This window comes from Lissotriton helveticus, chromosome 1_1 (assembly GCF_964261635.1).
Source record: "Lissotriton helveticus chromosome 1_1, aLisHel1.1, whole genome shotgun sequence".
NCBI classification, from domain to species: Eukaryota; Metazoa; Chordata; class Amphibia; order Caudata; family Salamandridae; genus Lissotriton; species Lissotriton helveticus.
In genome coordinates this window covers 367,196,361-367,210,044 of record NC_136057.1, presented here as the reverse complement: position 1 = coordinate 367,210,044, position 13,684 = coordinate 367,196,361, and the positions used below count along the sequence as shown (strand labels likewise).

The following is a 13,684-nucleotide window of genomic DNA, read 5'->3' as shown; positions in this document are numbered from 1 at the left end:
ATGGGTGCATTTCCGAGGGCTTCCGGCCACCAGGAGTTGTCCCAAGCAGAGGGGGATTTACCTAAGATGAGGACTTCTGTTTTGTCTGAATTCAGTTTCAGTCGGCTTTGTTTCATCCATTCGGCGACTTCTTTCATTCCTTCGTGAAGGTTAGTTTTGGCGGTGCTGGGGTCCTTGGTGAGAGATAGGATCAGTTGAGTGTCATCCGCGTAAGAGATGATGTTGAGGTTGTGTTGGCGGGCGATGGCCGCGAGGGGGCTCATGTATACGTTGAAGAGGGTGGGACTGAGTGAGGATCCTTGCGGTACGCCGCAGATGATTTCAGAGGCCTCGGACTTGAATGGTGGGAGGCGGACTCTCTGGGTTCTTCCGGTGAGGAACGAGGTTATCCATTCCAGTGCCTTTCCTTGGATTCCGATGTTTCTGAGGCGTTGTAAAAGGGTGCTGTGGCAGACTGTGTCGAAGGCTGCAGAGAGGTCGAGGAGGATGAGGGCGACTGTGTCTCCATTGTCCAATAGAGTTCGAATGTCGTCTGTTGCTGCGATGAGGGCGGTCTCAGTACTGTGTTTGGCTCGGAAGCCAGATTGTGAAGGGTCGAGTGAATTGTTGGCTTCGAGGAAGGCGGCGAGCTGGTTGTTGACAGCTTTTTCGATGACTTTGGCCGGGAATGGAAGAAGCGAGATGGGGCGGTAGTTTTTGAGTTCGGTGGGGTCTGCTGTTGGTTTTTTCAGAAGGGCGGTGAGTTCAGCGTGTTTCCAATCTTCTGGGAAGGTAGCGGAGTTGAAGGAACAGTTGATGACGTCTCGGAGGTGAGGAGCTATGACGGAGTCTGCTTTGTTGAAGATGTGGTGAGGGCATGGGTCTGTGGGGGATCCAGAGTGGATGGAATTCATCAGGCGGATGGTGTCCTCAGTGGAGATGGGGTTCCAGGCGTTAAGGGTGTTAACGGGGGGCAGATGGTCAGCTGATGGTAGGGTGGGCTGGCTTCCAGGTTGGTTGTCGAAGCTGTTGTGGATGTCAGCAATCTTGTTGTGGAAAAAAGAGGCTAGGGAGTCGCAGAGGGCTTGAGAGGGGGTGATGTCGTTGGAGTTGGCCGAGGGGTTGGAAAATTCCTTGACGATGTTGAAAAGTTCCTTGCTGTTGTGGGCGTTGTTGTCCAGTCGATCTTTGAATGCTGTTTTCTTGGCTATTCGGATCAGTTGGTGGTGAGTACGGATGGCGCTTTTGAAGGCGTCCTTGTTACTGGTGGATGGGTCTTTTTTCCAGGCCTTTTCACGGGAGCGGCACAGTTTCTTGGACTTCTTGAGGTCATCGTTGAACCATGAGGCCTTCTTGATGCCGAGTTTGTGTTGGCGTTTTTTCAGTGGTGCTAAGGTGTCGGCGGTGTTGGATAACCAAAGGGTGAGGTTAGATGCGGCTTCGTTGGCGTTAGAAGAGAGGGCTGGGGAGGTTTGAAGGAGCGATGTGGAGATCTGCTCCGTGGTGATTTTGTTCCAGTTTCTTTGAAGAGTTGGTTGGAGGTGGACGATGGGTTTCGGTTTGTTGTAGGTGAAGTGAACGCAGCTGTGGTCAGTCCAGAGGAGATCCGTAGTGTGGTTGAAGGAGACATGGTTGCTGGAGGTGAAGATGGGGTCGAGTGTGTGACCTGCGATGTGGGTGGGGGAAGTGACCAGTTGTTTAAGTCCGAGGTTGGCGAGGTTGTCTAAGAGGGTGGCGGTGTTGCGGTCGTTGATCTTTTCCAGGTGGAAGTTGAGGTCTCCCAGAAGGATGTAGTCTTTGGAGGGGAGCGCGTGTGGGGTGATGAAGTCCGTGATGTCTTCACTGAATTTTGCGCGGGGTCCTGGTGGTCTGTAGAGGAGGGTGCCTCTGAGTGTGGTCTTGGGGTCGATGTGGATCTGGAAGTGAAGGTGTTCGGAGTTAGCGAGGTTGGCGTCAGAGTTGGTTGAGATGCGGATTGATTTCTTATGGACGATAGCGATTCCACCTCCTGTATGGTCGGTGCGGTCCTTGCGTGTGATCTTATAGTCATCAGGTATGGCAATGGCGATGTCAGGGGCGGAGGAAGCGTTCATCCATGTTTCCGTTAGGAAGGCGACGTCAGGAGAGATGGTGTCTAGTAGGTTCCAAAGGTCGATGGCGTGCCTGTGGACCGAGCGGGTGTTGAGAAGGATGCATTCTAGGTGGTTGGGGTCGGGAATCTGTGGTGTGGTCGTAGCGGAGATGTTGGCGGTGCCGATGAATTTGCAGGAGGGGCAGGAGAACGGTCCATGGGTGCGTCCAGGAGCGGCTTGGACGCAGTTGGGGGCGCGACCGGGGTTAAGGGCTAGGAGGGTGGCAGCATCGTAGGTAATGCGGTGGGGCTGGGCAGCGCGAGGGGCAGGTGGTCTGGCGCTGGGCGCGGTCCAGGCGCGGACGGGCGTAGACGGGCTTACCTTTGGCGCACCTTCGGCGCGGGTTGGGCGCGGACGCTGCGCGTGAACGCTGCGCGCGGGAAGAACTGTCATATATGGATAGTGGAGGGGGAGGGGCGAGGGCGTATCAGCTGGGAGGCGGGGCGGGTGCACGAGGACGACGAGGAAAACAAACAAGATGGAGGCGGAGGGGAGAGGCACAGCGTAGCGCTACAGGAGAATGCGCTGAGAGCGTAGGTGAAGCAGTAGTTATGTAACAGAGCGCAAATGAGGCACAAAGCAAGCACAATGTTAAAAAGCGGCACAATTTTACAAGCCACAGAGCGCCAATGTAAAATACACTTTGAGCAGCTAAACAGCGCAGAACAGGCAAAGCGCTACTTAGCTATGCAGCAGGAGATGAACAGAGTCAATAATTATGGCAAAGCAGCGCGGAGAAACCAGCTGTCTGCAGGGACAGTGGGAGCGACTCCTCAACTCGTGGGGAAGGAGCGAGTCACGGCGCTACCAGGGGCAGGGAGCTATTTGAGGACAGTGGGAGGGCGTATCAGCTGGGAGGCGGGGCGGGTGCACGAGGACGACGAGGAAAACAAACAAGATGGAGGCGGAGGGGAGAGGCACAGCGTAGCGCTACAGGAGAATGCGCTGAGAGCGTAGGTGAAGCAGTAGTTATGTAACAGAGCGCAAATGAGGCACAAAGCAAGCACAATGTTAAAAAGCGGCACAATTTTACAAGCCACAGAGCGCCAATGTAAAATACACTTTGAGCAGCTAAACAGCGCAGAACAGGCAAAGCGCTACTTAGCTATGCAGCAGGAGATGAACAGAGTCAATAATTATGGCAAAGCAGCGCGGAGAAACCAGCTGTCTGCAGGGACAGTGGGAGCGACTCCTCAACTCGTGGGGAAGGAGCGAGTCACCAGGTGACAGGTGGTAGAGACATTGTTATTCCCCACGGACGCTGGTACATATACTATGGGAATGCCCTAAACTGAAGCAGTTCTGGGGCGAGATCTTATCAGATATTGATGCCCATTTTGACACTGAGCTCCCCAGATTTCCTTCCTATGTTGTGCTGGGTCTTCTCAACCCGCTCACATTTCCAATTAAATCCAGAAGGGGGCGACACATTGCCTTGGCACTGGGGGCAGCACATCGATCTATTCTGGCTCTCTGGGAGACGGATAGGGTGCCACCTCAGCAGAACTGGTTACATCAGATCTGGCATCTTCTGGGGATGGAGAGGTTCTCCTTAACACTTGCACAACAAGAGGATTCATACCGGGAGATGTGGCAGTCGTTTCTCAAACCTGACCGCGCCACCGGAGGGATCCCAATCGGTGTTCCTCTATGGGGGAGGCTGCTATGTTATGACTCTGATAGGAATTAGAGACGGAATGAGCACCCGGGGGTGGGGGGGCAAGGGGTTCCTGGGAGGAGGTGGGGAGAGTTTAATGAAAAGTTACCAGGATGTTGGACATTGATGTATTCTAGCACTGAAATGGCATGCTGCATAGTTTGGTCTGTGTGCTTCATGTTGCAACAATAAAAACAAATTTAAACATAAAGCCCTTTACTTTTGAGACCTCCCTTTAAAACCCTTCATTGTTGAGCTCTCTGTGTACTTGCATGTTTACAACCACGTTTAAGACCCTTCACTGTTGAGAACTAACGATAAAACCCTTCAATGTTGAGAAGTACCTTTAAACCTCTTCACCTTTGAGCTCTCAATTTACACGTTTACAACTACCTTTAACACCCTTCAGTGTTGAGCACTGTTGATTCTTCTAGACATTATGGGATCAACCACTGGGTGTGCTGTTACTGTCCCATGAAAAGTGTGACTCCTCTGATGAAACCGTTCCTGCTGCCACACAAAAAGCACAGCAGTATACTGAAAAGTGCAAAAACACAGCATCTCTGCTCAGAAGTGCCTGTTCCGTTCATTTAAATATAGGGATTCCCTGCAGAGATGGTCTTATTAAATGTATGGTAGCCTTCCTGAGAAGTATTGACACAGTTTAATAAAAATACGTCACCTCTGCTCAGAAGTGACTATACTATTCGTGACATCTATGGCAGCCCTCCAGAGAAGTGTTGGTACTCTTCATGTAAATGTGGCATTTGCGTTGAGGAATGTTGGTGATAATTGTATTAAAAGAATGCCACACTCCAGAAAAATGTTGGTACTGTCTATAAAAGGACTATCTGGAAAGTGAAATCTGGCTCTCCCATTGACCCCCTCCCAATCTCCGTACTCAGACTCCTGGACACTCCACAACTCTCCGTTATCTGCCAAACTTTGAATCTATCCCTCTCCACAGCAAAGGTCCCAGCCATGTGGAAACATGCCATGGTGTCTCCCCTACTTAAGAAACCATCGGCAGACCCGAAAATCCTGGCCAACTTCCGCCCAATATCCCTCCTACCCGCTTTCTCCAAAGTCTTGGAGAAACATGTCCATGGACATCTCGCCAGTTTCACGGAGGTAAACAACATACTTCACCCCTCCCAATCGGGTTTCCGCCCTGGCTTTTCGACTGAGACGACACTGCTTGGAGTGATGGATAATCTTCGCCTCTTAGTCGACAGAGGTGACTCCGCTGCGCAGATTTTACTTGACCTCAGCGCAGCGTTCGACACCATCTCCCATAACATTTTGTTAAATTCGCTCTCTACCATGGGTATCAGGGGTAAAGCGCTGGACTGGATATCATCTTTCCTGACTCTCAGGACATTTCAAATCACATCCAGTACCGCGGCCTCAAATGTCCATCGATCCCCCTTTGGTGTCCCTCAGGGCTCGGTGCTGAGCCCCTGCTTTTTAACCTATACGTAACCCCACTTGCCCAGATCGCCGAAGCAGCAGGTCTAAACATGTTTACCTACGCCGACGATTCACAGATCGTATTCTCACTCTCCAATGGAGACCACGACTCCTCCTCCCTCCTGCAGTCTGGCCTCAGGAACATCGCCACCTGGATGAGTAAGAATATGCTCAAACTAAACGATAGCAAAACGGAGGTTCTAATTCTGGGCCCAAACCAAAATCTCTGGAACCCAAGACACTGGCCATCTGAAATGGGCTCCCTACCAATCCCGTCACAAAAAGTACGCAACTTAGGCATTATCATTGATAACGGCCTAACCATGGAGCCCCAAGTCTCTAACCTGACATCCACCTGCTTCACCATCCTGAGGTGGCTCAAGAAAATCATTTGGATGCTACCCGACGACACTCAAAAGTCTGTGGTCAACGCATTAATCACCTCTCGTTTGGACTACAGAAATGTCCTCTACCTAGGGGCTTCACAGGCAGTCATGCGACGCCTTCAACTGGTGCAGAACGCCGCAGCAAGACTGCTCTGCAAGTGCCACAGAAGGGAACAATTGTCCGGTCACCTTAAGGCACTCCACTGGCTACGTATTGAAAACAGGGTCAAATTCAAAACACTTAGCCTTATGTACAGAATAAGCATGGGCGTAAAATCCGTTCCGCTCGCGGATTTTGCGGATTTTCGGCAAATTCGCAATCCGCGAACTCTCGCGAACTTGCCGAAAATTCGTAAAATCCGTGCGAAGCGGATTTTTTGCTTGGTCGCACTTGCCAACTAGAATACTATACAATTTCGCGGGAGTAAACACTTGCGAACACGTAGATGCGGCGGGCAGCGACAATCTCGCAATTGCGAGATTGCAAAATTTGCAATTTCGCACAAGAAATCCACCAGCAGGCAGCATAAACCTTGAAAATTATGATTTTTATCAGAATAACTCCTCAGGTTGACATTTGCCTGCACTTTTTCTTTGCAAGGAGTCCATTTTGGGGGTGGGGGGGTGGGAGGAAGGAAGTGCCCCACAGTCTCCAACTTCCTGTTCCTGTCCAGCAGGCTCCTCCCAGTGCTTTCTTCATGTGCTGGTCACTTTGATTTGGATCTTGACCTGGAAGGGTTACTTTTTGTGGATGCTGCTGGATATTTGGATTTTTGCAAAACTGAAAGCACTCAGCAGGTGCAAAAGTTCAATCTTATCATTAGTAACCTTTCCCTGTAGTGCTTCCTGAGGGGCCCCTTCAGAGTTCATTTGCCTACTTGCAACTATTCTATGACCCTGCTCTGACCCTCACAGCAGGCTCAGAGAATAGCTACAAGTATACAACAAAGGTCCTGTTAAAAAAATTACACTGCAACACAAAGCAATTACAGACAAAACTGAAAGCACTCAGCAGGTGCAAAAGTTCAATCTTATCATTAGTAACCATTCCCTGTAGTGCTTCCTGAGGGGCCCCTTCAGAGTTCAGTTGCCTACTTGCAACTATTCTATGACCCTGCTCTGACCCTCACAGCAGGCTCAGAGAATAGCTACAAGTAGGCCACAAAGGTCCTGTGAAAAAAAATTGCACTGCAACAGAAAGCAAATTACAGATAAGGAAGCAGGTGCCAGCCAGACTGGAAGTTTAAATTCAGTGACACATTAATCAACCCCAAATTAATTCATGTCAGTTGAAGCAGGGCAGGTGTGCTTGCTTTTTTTCACCCCCATAATCTACAGTGATAAACCAACCAGAGGGTGGCAGTGATGTACCAGAGGGTGGCATGGGTGTACCAGAGGGTGGCAGTGGTGAAACAGAGGGTGCTGTGAACCTGTGATGATGAACCAGACGTAGAAACAACATAGTCGCGGCCGTTGCGAGCCGACAAGTAAGTTCGCAATTGCGAACTGGTACACAACCCTCGCGAACTGGCAGAAACCCTTGCGAACACAAAAAAAATACGCAAATTTGCGAGAGTTCTCGGATTTTGCGGATTGCAAATCCGTAAATACGAAAGTTCACGGATTGCCAATTCGCAAAATCCGCCCATGCTTAGTACAGAATCAAATGGGGCACTGCCCCTAGATACCTACAAGCCCTCGTGCGAACCTACACGCCGGCTCGTTGCCTGAGATCCTCATCTCAAGGCCTTTTCTGCTTATCCAAAGTACGCCTAGTGAGGATGGGGGTAGATCTTTCTCCCTATTGGGCCCCAAGCTCTGGAATTCCCTCCCTCAGCACCTACGCCTGGAAACCCGCTATATCCACTTCCGCAAAGCCTTTAAGACCTGGCTTTTTAATCAGTAACTTGCTCCGGCCTCTCCCCAGAATCTTTCGTTCTGTCCATGTGGCTAAATGTCTCTTAGCGCCGGGAAACCCTTCTTGGGTAGCTGTCGCGCTTTAAAAGCCCAATAAATAAATAAAATAAATAAAATAAAATCTGCTCTGCGATAAAAAACCTAGTCCAGTCCCATTAAAGTTATGCAGCAAAGCTGAAAAACCTCGTAAAGATTGTGAGTGACCTTGTGTGCTTGGGGCTGCCTGACATTGCATGTTCGTCTCTGTTTAGAATTGCCTTTCAAAGACATTTAGGGGTCCATTAGGATGACGGGCCGCCATTCCATCGTGGACAGGGACCGCCCGCCATAAGGGCGGGGGTCCCGTGGGCAGCATTAGGATGCGCGCCGCCCACAGTGACGGGCTCATCCTGCATTCCTACCATTGTGGCGGGTGGTGCACTCAGCTCCGCCCGCCACAATGGCAGGAAGGCATGCTGTGCACTTCCATGCACAGCATGGCAGGCACCGCGCGGTGCCTGCCATGCTGTGCATGGAACTGCTGGGGGGTACCATAGGTACCCCCCATGTACACCCCCCACCCCCCTGGAGTCCCTGGGTGCCCACAACGGACCCCCGCAGGGATTCTCCGCATGCCATTCCGTGGCGGCATTGCCGCCACTGAAAGGCATTCAAATTTGCCCATCATAATATGGCTGGCGGTGTCTGATAGACACCGCCACCATATTATACCTTTTCCGCCCCGGTCGCCTTGCGACCAGGGCGGAAAAGCGGCGGACGGTCTTACCGTCCGCCGCGGTCCCCCCGCCATACTAATATGGCGGGGGTCTCTAGAGCAAGGACGGCAGGCGGATCGCCCTCGCCAGGTCGGCGGTGGCTACCGCCAGCCTGGCGAGGGCGATCCGCCCGCCATCCTAATGGGCCCCTTAGTTTCCATAGGTTTAGTTAGTAAACAGTGCTACAAAGAGCCCCATCTGCCACAGATGTTCACAAAAACCCCTCGAGTGAAGCCCGCATTTATTCTTTAATGTTGTAAAGTCTATCCAGTCTTAACGAATGTAAAAACATAATTTACGGCTAATTTTTCCAAACATACTTAAAGGCTAGAATAACACCAGAATTCCAAAAGTAAATGCATTCTTGCAATTTCACCACGTTAGACCACTTTTCAAAACTATGAAGGAGGTTTGTACCCTCTCCCCTGAGTACTTGTGTGCAGTGTTGTCACTCAGGGCCTTTTCCTGAACACACAGACACTCCTGTGACAAGACAGAGTTTTTAAGTAGCCAATAGCCCTGGAGTGTGTACCTTAGAATGTTTTTTATTTACCTTTATTATTGCAGGCGATCCATTTCACATTCTCCGCAAACGTCACCTCTCTGCCAATCAGATATGTGAAAAGCCGCACCTGGGGAGCCAAGTTGGGGAAAGGTTACTCCCGGAAATGATGCCAATGATAATTTTCTCTAAGCATAAAGTGCTGGTCCCACCCCGATAGCACTGGATGGATAAGACGCATGCGTGGGGTGGCCGGTCAGCCCAGGACTGCACTAAGAATCATTTACTGGGTAACTGGGTTTAACTTTTATTCCGAGTCCACTCCCCAGTCCACTCCCTCAAAATGACCAGTTTTATGAAACACAGGGGCTTATTTACAAAGCCCTAGCGCCACTTTTGCGTCATTATTAACATGGGAAAAGTGACGCAAAAGTGGCGCAAGGGGCTTGTAATTCTGCCCCACAATGTTCTACAATGTGCAAAGGATTGAGAGAGAATGTTTCACAAAGCCTCTTTCCATCAGTAGAACGTCCTGGGAAAATTCACCAGTATATCACCTCAAAGTGAGGGGTAGGTTGCAATTACTTCCAGAAAACACTTTCAGGATTGGTCACAGACTTATTTTTTCGCCATACATTTGGATGCTCATCATGTCCCGGTGCTGCCAGGACCAATCGGTGTTAGGAGTATAAATCTCTACTCCTTCACTGCTTTTGGGAGCAGGCGTTGTCCGCGCCACCTCTGCAGCTATGAAGTGTGCCCCGCCACATTCATATGCCCGGATGTCTTTAGTTGGTTTAATCACTGAATCACAATTTTCAACCAAGACACATTGAGGCAGTGAGGGCCCGATTCACAGAACTAACTTATGACAACATCCTAAACTTACTACCATTTTGGTATTAACAGAAGACACTTACTCATTTCGGTATTCACAGAAGTTAGGACTCCTAACCTTAGGACTCCTAAATGCCTTCTGTGAATACCGAAAGTCTTAAAATTAGGATTTTTCTCAGTTTAGTAGTAGTAAAGTTAGGACTCCTAACTTTAGGACTCCTAAATGCCTTCTGTGAATACCGAAAGTCTTAAAATTAGGATTTTTTACCGTTTAGTAGTAGTAAAGTAGAGAAAAATCCTAATTTTAAGACTTTCGGTATTCACAGAAGGCATTTAGGAGCCTGAAAGTTAGGAGTCCTAACTTTACTACTACTAAATTGAGAAAAATCCTAATTTTAAGACTTTTGGTATTCACAGAAGGTATTTAGGAGTTGTAAAGTTAGGAGTCCTAACTTTACTACTACTAAACTGAGAAAAATCCTAATTTTAAGACTTTCGGTATGCACAGAAGGCATTTAGGAGTCTGAAAGTTAGGAGTCCTAACTTTACTACTACTAAATTGAGAAAAATCCTAATTTTAAGACTTTTGGTATTCACAGAAGGTATTTAGGAGTCCTAAAGTTAGGAGTCCTAACTTTACTACTACTAAATTGAGAAAAATCCTAACTTTAAGACTTTCGGTATTCACAGAAGGCATTTAGGAGTCCTAAAGTTAGGACTCCTAACTTCTGTGAATACCAAAATGAGTAAGTGCCTTCTGTGAATACCAAAATGAGTAAGTGCCTTCTGTGAATACCAAAATGATAGTAAGTTTAGGATTTTGTCTTAAGTTAGTTCTGTGAATCGGGCCCTATGTTTGGAGTCATCCTACTCACCCTCTCCAGAGGCAGCTGTAGGCCTATCCAGATTCTAATGTCTTGGTTCCAAATACCAAATAATAGGTTTATGAACTTAAACCTTATGCGCTCCCACACAACCATATGCAGAAATCAACCACCCTAGTTCACATGATTGTGTCTGTAGATGGGTAACCTCATAGAACATCTAGTGCCTGATTCCGGGTCTGGTGGTCCTTGAACCGCCAGACTGATGGTTAGGCTACAGTGGCGGACTTCTGACCGCCACATTAAGACCTTGCCAGTCGTGCCGCCCTGGGACCGCCAACTAAGCCAGGGAAACACCGTTCCCTGGCAGTGGTGCGTCGGTCAAGAGGCATCAATATGCTAGGCATGATACCGCGGTCCCGCCAAGCATATTATGACTTTCCTCACTGCGACTGATTTCCTGGAGGTCTTTCCTCCATGAAAACAGTGGTGGGGATGAAAGCCTCACTCCATGCAGATGCAACCAGGGGGGCACAACATGTGCCCCCCTCTGTGCATGCACCCCCAGTTCCAGCACGGCATGACCTTCACAGTCCATGTTGTGCTGGAACTTCCTCTGATGTTCACATTGCGGTGCCTATTTTATAGGGCCCGTCGAACAGCAAACGAAACTTCTGCCAATGATTAAAAAAGTAATTATACGGTGGGGTAATTTTCATGCGGGTTTGGTGGTGCGACGGTTGGGCGTTCCCGCCACTGCACCATCAAACTCGTAATCGTGCCCTTAGTGTAGTGGGCATTTCTTGACTCCACACTAATATTCAAATAAGAGGCAAATTTAGCTGATGTATTTTATTTATTTGTTGGACTGTTATAAGTGAACTGATGTGAGGTGATGTCATTTCATAAATTGAGGAAGGGGCTCAGCTTATTTACAAGCCTGTCTGCAGATCTGTCTTCCTTTTGCAGCTTATTGCTCTATTGATGATAGAATATGGCTTTGTTGACTCATAATTTTCTTGTTCGAGCCACATCTGTCTACGACATACCTTGCGATCAGGCCAGTTGTATTTTTCGAACACCGGTTCGTAGTCCTCCACGGCTCCATCGGTGATGAGCATGATGGCCTGGTTGCAGAGCCCGCCCTGCCCAGCCTCCTTGAACTGCAACGACAAGATGACATATTAACTTCAACAGCAACATTGTTGTTTTATCAGATGTTTGGAGTTAGCACTGGTGCTGGTTCTTAATTCTGTAGTGTAGATTCGAATTTAGGTAGGCCAAGCAAACAGCAAATAAATACTCAATTCACACTAAAACAAAAATGATCGGAATTGTGGAAGAGCCTGAACACTCCCCAATGGGTTAATAAATTCCAGAGTTGATAAATTTAATGTCCCAATAATACTTCAACAATTAAACAAAGATTGTTCCCCCGTGTGATACTTATGATGCTGAAACTGTCAAAAGAGCTATCTCCCTCTCAATCACTATTGCTCAATCTCCATTAGTCATTGGGCAACACATTCACACTCAAAGGACCTTTTTTTACTACCCGCCTAGTTGAAAGTAGAACGAAAAAGGAAATATATGTTTACACAATGTACAAAATTTAACCTGACAATGTTAATTGCGTTTACAATCTTATTTATCAAAACCAGTAATAAGTTTTATCCTTAGCTCATAAAAACAGTCAATGTGGAGTCCATCTGTTTTACATAATCCTACACTGATATATCACAATCAGAACACAATTTACGAAAGCACCGCGACTCTGCAAGAATTCGGCCTACATTTATCGCTATCCAAATGTGTTTCTTTTTGAAAGAATGAATCTATAGTGTCTTAGATCTACTAAATGCAACAATCAGCGGCGGCTTCTCCGCTATGGCGGAGGAGTGCCACCCCATCTGCCCGCAGCCTAAAAAAAATTAAAATAAAATGATAATAAACCCTTGTTTATTATCGTTTTATTTTTGCTCTCTGGGCAAGGCTTGGGGCGGGGCCAGGGGGATGACAGGCTGGTGGAGAAGTGGTTGCACTGCTATTCAATGAGCATGACGGTCTGGCTGGCAGGGCCGGACTGGCCATATGGGGCACCGGGCATTTCCACGGTTGGTCACTAAGGTGGAGACCGGTGTTGGGCCCCCTGGGGGCTCTTTTTCTTACCAGGGGCCGCAATATCGGCCCCTTGGAACAAAATCTGCCGAAACAGGCTGTAGCAAACAGCTTGGCCACACCCCCCCTCGTTATTCCTGGGTGCCAGCCGAGCAGTTTGCCAGGGCCGGTTTCAGTTCCCAGTCCGGCCCTGCTGGCCGGCCGTCTGAGGATGGGCAAACCGTCATGCTCACTGAAGCTCTCTCCAACCAGAGCTGCGTTACCGGGTTGAAGAGAGCAGGCACAGGCTCCCAGTCTAACTGGGAGTGCAAACCATTGGCGCTCAGATAAATTCTGACGCTGGTTTCAGCAGCATGAAAGCAGCGTCTGGATTGGACGAAGTGGACTATGTGAGCCTGTGCCTGCAGTGGAGAGGAGCGCGATGTGATTGGTAAGCATTTTTTTTATTTGCCTAATAATCAGTGTGCCCCCCTCCACCCCCCCCCCCCCCCCACCCCCCTCCACCATGCCTCTCCATCCCATCGACACACCAGCCACTACTGGCAACAATTCTGAGCATTTGGAAACAAACTTACCCCAGTATTAGATTATTGGATGGCCAATCATAACCAAGTAATTATGTTTACTCAACAAAAGCAAATAGTAGCTCCTCATTATCATAGACAACATACACCAGAATCCTTCAATACAATGGGAGGAAACTTGAATCCACTGGCACAAGGAGCAAGAGGTCCCGGTCTGGATATAACCTACGGCAGGGTATTCAATATATCACCATAAGGGGGTAGAAATGCTTGCACCAGTGCATCTAAAACACAGGGGCGTATTGCATTAGTGCCTTTGAGGCAGCACTGCACCTTTTTGAGCTTGCCTGTATCTTTAAAGCATAAGAACAGCAAAATGCCCATCAGTTTGACTCTGTCCCAAAAGGAGCAATCCAGCTCAAACTGTGGAGCCAAGTCCCCTGTGCCTGTGACACTGGGCTTAGCCCCACAGAGTGAGCAGGATGCTCCCTTTGGTGAAGAGCCCAGCTGTTGTGTCTGTGGCAGTGTAAGGGCACTGATGCACCAAGAGGTGATGGCATTCTTCAACAAAAGCATTTAGGTA

At 48.7% G+C, this 13,684-nt stretch overlaps 1 protein-coding gene across 1 annotated transcript in view; it reads right to left on the bottom strand.

The window, feature by feature from the left end:
• CACNA2D4 (calcium voltage-gated channel auxiliary subunit alpha2delta 4) overlaps positions 1-13,684 on the bottom strand; it is a 924,019-nt gene that overhangs the window by 558,762 nt on the left and 351,573 nt on the right. The window contains exons 11-12 of the mRNA XM_078673672.1: positions 11,509-11,622; positions 8,850-8,928 (exon numbers count right to left, since the gene is read on the bottom strand). Coding sequence (XP_078529798.1) covers positions 8,850-8,928; positions 11,509-11,622 — 193 coding nt within the window. The remainder of the gene's footprint in view (positions 1-8,849; positions 8,929-11,508; positions 11,623-13,684) is intronic.